Raw genomic sequence first — 6,043 nt, forward strand, 5'->3', positions numbered from 1 at the left:
AAGGAAGGAAGGAAGGAAGGAAGGAAGGAAGGAAGGTCATTTCTAACGTATCTTCTGAATGGAAAACTGGCCACTCCCTTTGCTGACAGGAACTTGTAAATTTCTGAAAAGTAAATTCATGAGGATCCTAGTTCACGATTTGCTAGTGGTTTCCCCGGCTATTATGGTCACGTTCCTGTCGCTGCTCCTCCCACACACCTGACAGTGAAAATTGCACTAATGAATCACAGACTATTGAAACATGTGGAAACAAGTATTTCGTTTTAAATGACTTTTCTGTGAATATGGCTTATTTGAGAAAAAAACAAATCTGTTTACATTGGCAATAGCAGCAAATAAGGAATAACGTTATATCTGGTTAAGTAAAAAGATGGAACATTGTTGTACGTGTAGGAGAAAACCTCAGGTAATTGGTTCTCATCAATCAGATATGGAAGAAACTTGAAACAGGATGATATTTTTCTTCTGTTTTTAACCTCTTTGTGAAAAAGACGACTTGAACAAAAGAAAAGCTTGAAAACTGCAGTATGCATTTCTTAAACCAAAGTATGGAGGAAACGTTTTTCAGCATCTCAAAATCTGCCTGTATGTATATTATAAGTGATACCAGATAGAAACAATACTAAACACATAAATTGATTTTCCCCAGTTGGTACTTAAGTAGAAACAATATTTCCTTGAAATTGTGTTTTACCTCCAGGTTTTGTTTTTTTTATTTAAAGCTATTTTGTTTGATGAAGTTTGGGTTTTCACCTTCATGGATATTTAGTCTAGTGACTACATTTCTGTCTGTAGTATCTTCTTATTTATATGTTCTTCTCATGTTTTGAAAAGATGGTACCGTTATCTGAGAAGCCCAGAGTTAAATGATCACAATTCTATTAAATTGATAGTCTTTTGCATTAGCACTTATAGCTTCTTCGTTCTCTGAAAAAGGTCAGTAAACAGTTCTTGATGCCATTAAAATATTATGATTTTATTTCGGCGTGTAGTTACTTTGTACTGCTTTTCCAAGGAATTATATCAGTTAGGAATGTTTTAGGTCCTAGGTAACAGAAAGTCCAATTAATTGACTGCCACATTAGAAAAACATTTTTTTTCCTTGGGGCCACAGTGTTTTATTAGGTCAAGATAGGTGAAGAGACATGTGAGTTATATATGCTTCATAAGGCCCAGGGCTCCAAACTAGTGTAAATTAAATATAGCTCACATGGCAGTTACTGTGTTCATAGTGACAAAAAAATCTCAGGAATGTATGTATTTCTTCCAGTGATTCTGTAAGTTCAATACTTATGTTACAGCTCTGTATGTCGTCATTACATAATTTCTATCTTTCTGCTACCCTGTGCTGAGTGGATGGTTCTCATGCTCACGGTAAGAAAGGGCATGATGCTGTATATCTAAGTATGAAGAAACTTAAAAAGGACAAAGGGCCAAATAAGCAGATTCTGTCAACTGATAGCCAAGAATGTCAATTGAAAATTGTGGTTATATCTCACTGTGTAGAACTGGATCCCAGGTGTACCCTAGTTACAAGAAGATAAGTGTTTTACTATTCCATGCTCTGTAGAAGAGGGAGGAGAGGGAGAAAAAGGTTAGGAATTCCTACAAGGGTAACCAATTTGCAAGATTTTCTTAGAGATATTTAAATAGCCACTTGCCTGAGGATTAGCCAATTGTATTAAAACACTGGGTACCAGAAGATTGCCCTCTCCTGCCCCACCTGGTTTCTTCAGTGAAATAGAATCAATAGGACATGTGTGTTTGTGTGTGTGTGTGTGTGTACGGAGGGTGCAAAAAAACATATACACATTTTTAAGAAAGGAAAAAAGCTTAAAATCATAATACTCAACATAAACAAATAACATTTTTTATCTTATATATTGTATCTTGTATCTCTTGTAATTACAAAAATTAAATGTGAAAGGACTATTACAATTTTAAAATAGTTTTTTTCTTTCTTAAAATATGTATACCTTTTGGTGCGCTGTCTGTGAGAATAGAGAGATCTATCTATCTATACACACACACACACACACGCACACACATATATATGAATATAAAGAGATTATAAGAAATTCTCTCATGATTATGGAGGCTGGGAAGTTCCACAATCTGAAGTTAGCAAGCTGGAGAATCAGGAGAGCTGAGTCAAAAGGGGTTAGAACCAGTGGAGCTAAAGGCGCAAGCACCAGCTCAAGTCCAAATTGAAGGCAGAGACTGATGAACTGGTTAAAGACAGACAAGAGAGCAAATTCTCCATTACTGCAGCTTTTTGTTCTACCCAGGCCCATACATATTGGGAGGAAAATCAGCTTTGCTCGGTCTACTAACTCAAATGTTAATGTAATCCAGAAACACTTCAAAGACACACCCAGAATGATATTTGCCCAGGTCTCTGGGTGCCTGGTTACCTAGTAAAGTCTGTGCATCACATTTATCACCATACACACTTACTCCATGTGGTTGAGAAGAATTCGTTCAAGCACTCAACTTCCAGAAAGCGAGGAGGTTGATCTCTTAGCTACAAGTTTATACCTAACATGGGAGTTCTGGCTCCATTAAATGTAGTGCTAATGTAAAGGATGGTGCCATTAGCTAAGAAGCCCAGAGTTAATGACTCTAGATCAAGAAAATCAGCATCCCACCCCAGATTGAGAGACAAAATGAGGACTCCTGGGTAGAGCAGCTATTCCAGAGGAAATACACTGTAATAATTGGAAAAACATATCTGAGATTGCCATTAAGCACAGCATAAGCAGAGCCTGCTATTACAGGGCCTGAGGCTGTACCCTTCTACTAATAATTGACTAGTCCTGCACTGTGGTATGAATATAGAAAATACATTGATTCTGTCTAATAGGGGAAAGGAGAACTTTTCATGAGCCTTGTGGGGCTCCTTTCTTCAAGTCACAGGATAAGAACCAAACTCTCCATGGTAACTTCAGAATTCATTGTTTTTTCTTAAGAGGCTAATGAGAATTTTGTGGCAATGTAATTCTCTGGGGTATCAACAAACTTTTCAAAATTTCCCATGGTGAGTGTGCTTCTTGGGTTTCTTTGAGAACTCTTGCTAGAGTTATACAATTATTTTCTTCCTTAAATTATCAATGTATTTTCTAATAGTTGAAGTCATGTATTTGTGTAAATATGTTGAATGCTTCTCTAATATCTCACATGCAAACTCTTACTTAGGATATCAATTTTATAAATATCAGTGAGGTGTTATAAAAATTACAATGTTTTTTCTTACTTCGTGGGAACTCGAAGCGCCTCTTCTGCGGCCGCACGCACCTCGCCTCCACTCGCCTCCATGTACCGCTACCTGGGCGAAGCTCTGCTGCTGTCCCTGACCCGGCCGGCCGGCGGCGCCAGCATCGTGGAGGCCAAGCTGGTAAAGGACCTGAAGGCCGGAGAGAGCGAGGAGCAGAAACAGAACCGGGTGCCAGCATCCTGCGGATCATCAAGCCTCGTGCTGAGCCTCTCCTTCCTTATCCCGCGTGACACCTGCTCCTGGGAGGTCATGGAGGGCTACCGGGCCCAGCACAGCCAGCACCACACGCCGTGCAAGGGAGGTATTCGTTACAGCACTGATGTGAGTGTAGATGAAGTAAAAGCTTTGGCTTCTCTGATGACTACAAGTGTGCGGTAGTTGATGCACCCAGTGGGGGGTGCTAAAGCTGGTGTTAAGATTTATCCCAAGAGCTATACAGATAATGAACTGGAAAAGATCATAAGGAGGTTCACCATGGAGCTAGCAAAGAAGGGTTTTATTGGTCCTGGCAATGATGTGCCTGCCTCGGATATGAGCACAGGGGAGCGGGAGATGTCCTGGATTGCTGACACCTATGCCAGCACCATGGGGCACTATGACATTAATGCACATGCCTGTGTTACTGGTAAACCTATCAGTCAAGGAGGTATCCATGGACGAATCTCAGCTATTGGCCGTGGTATTTTCCATGGGATTGAAAATTTCATCAATGAAGCTTCTTACATGAGCATCTTAGGAATGACACCAGGGTTTGGAGATAAAATATTTGTTGTTCAGGGATTTGGTAATGTGGGCTTGCACTCTATGAGATATTTACATCATTTTGGTGCTAAATGTGTTGGCGTTGGTGAATCTGAGGGGAGCATATGGAATCCAGATGGTACTGACCCAAAGGAACGAGAAGACTTCAAATTGCAGCATGGATCCATTATGGGCTTCCCCAAGGCAAAGCCCTATGAAGGAAGCATCCTGGAAGCTGACTGTGACACACTCATCCCTGCCGCCAGTGAGAAGCAGTTGACCAAGTCCAATGCACCCAGGGTGAAAGCCAAGATCCTTGCTGAAGGTGCCAATGGGCCAACAACTCCAGAAGCTGATAAGATCTTCCTGGAGAGGAACATTATGGTTATTTTGGATCTCTACTTGAATGCAGGAGGAGTGACAGTGTCTTACTTTGAGTGGTTGAAGAATCTAAATCATGTCAGCTATGGTCGTTTGACCTTCAAATATGAAAGGGATTCTAATTACCACTTGCTCATGTCTGTTCAAGAGAGTTTAGAAAGAAAATTTGGAAAGCATGGTGGAACTATCCCCATTGTACCCACAGCAGAGTTCCAAGACAGCATATCGGGTGCCTCTGAGAAAGATATTGTGCACTCTGGCTTGGTGTGCACAACGGAACGTTCCACCAGGCAAATTATGCGCACAGCCATGAAGTATAACCTGGGGTTGGACCTGAGAACAGCTGCCTATGTCAATGCCATTGAGAAAGTCTTCAAAGTGTACAGTGAGGCTGGTGTGACCTTCACATAGGTGGATAATGCCTGACTTCCTCACTATCCTCTTCACCTGTAACTTCTGCAGACCTATCACAAGTTTACATGTAACCACAAAAATCCCTTTCTCTCATGACTCATTAGATAATAGACACCATTCTCAAAAAGTCAAACCAAATCAGTCCCTTAAGAAAAAAGAAATTAACATTAGGGGATCATGTACAGTCCGAGGAGTGTGAAAATGTAGGTCACATACAGAGAGCCATTTTAGGTATTTTTCCATTAAATAAAAGTTCTCACTCTGGCTCTTCCCAGCAGTCAGTGCTACTGCCAGGGAAGGCGCAGTCAAGAGCAGTCAGTTACTTGCTTCTTTTGCTCTGAAAAAGTCTGGGATGTGCTGTAACTTTAACACATTTAAGAAGTAGGTATGTGACCATTTCAGAAGGTGGCATGGTCCTCAAGTGAGTTATTGGTATTTTACATCAGCAAAATAACTCAATTGTACAGACTGCAAACAGAAAGAAAAGCTGTTTCTGTTTATGCATTTTATTCTTTTAGAATAAGTACATGCTGCTGTAATAAAATTGCCTTTAATTACGTAAGAAGCCTACCCTTGACTCAAGCAGTGAATGCCTATAAACATAATAAATGAAAAAAGCTAGTATTTTTATACCATAACACAGTATCATTTATAGTTGTCAGTCATGTATTGTTATCCAGCTAAAACAAAAAGCCCTGTGAAGAACTAAGTTATCTTCATATCTGTAAGTGTTGGAGACTATTTTAGTTAAGACTGTCAGAATTTGCTAACTATATAATTATGACACATAGTCCAAAGAATGCAGTAACCTCCTTATCATGTTAATTGATTGTTCTCTTTTGAAGATCTATTGTCTTGACTAATTGAACAGTAATTCAAATAGAATATCCCAGGAAACAACCCCTTGGGCTCTCCTGTTTGGAGTCTGGATGACTCTGAGCATTGCCAATGGCCCCTTCCTGGCCTACCTTACATTCTCTCCTTCAGAGACTTTGCATTCTGCACCCAGCTTTGTTAACAGTGAGCTGAAAACAACCTTAGGTCGAGTGTTTGTTTTGGGAGTTACTTGGCCAGGGCCTTTTGAATTATAGTGTCCCAATGAAGGGCTAGATAATATATGTTTAAGAATGAACTTTTTTTTTTTAAAACTGTAATAACTACTTTCAGAAATTTCTAACTACTTTGTAACTGCATGACTTAACCTGGTGATAAAAGCAGTTATTAAAGCCTACC

The 6,043-nt window shown here is 39.8% G+C and overlaps 1 protein-coding gene across 1 annotated transcript; it reads left to right on the forward strand.

The window, feature by feature from the left end:
- Window positions 1-3,515: 3,515 nt before the first annotated feature.
- On the forward strand, window positions 3,516-5,366 carry LOC100947600 (glutamate dehydrogenase 1, mitochondrial-like). Its single transcript, XM_012810778.2, has one exon. The coding sequence runs from the start codon at window positions 3,656-3,658 to the stop codon at window positions 4,805-4,807; it is 1,152 nt and encodes a 383-aa protein (XP_012666232.1). The 5' UTR covers window positions 3,516-3,655; the 3' UTR covers window positions 4,808-5,366.
- The last annotated feature ends 677 nt before the right edge of the window (window positions 5,367-6,043 follow it).

Source organism: Otolemur garnettii, unplaced genomic scaffold (assembly GCF_000181295.1).
Source record: "Otolemur garnettii isolate 467f Iridium unplaced genomic scaffold, OtoGar3 scaffold00142, whole genome shotgun sequence".
Taxonomy (NCBI): Eukaryota; Metazoa; Chordata; class Mammalia; order Primates; family Galagidae; genus Otolemur; species Otolemur garnettii.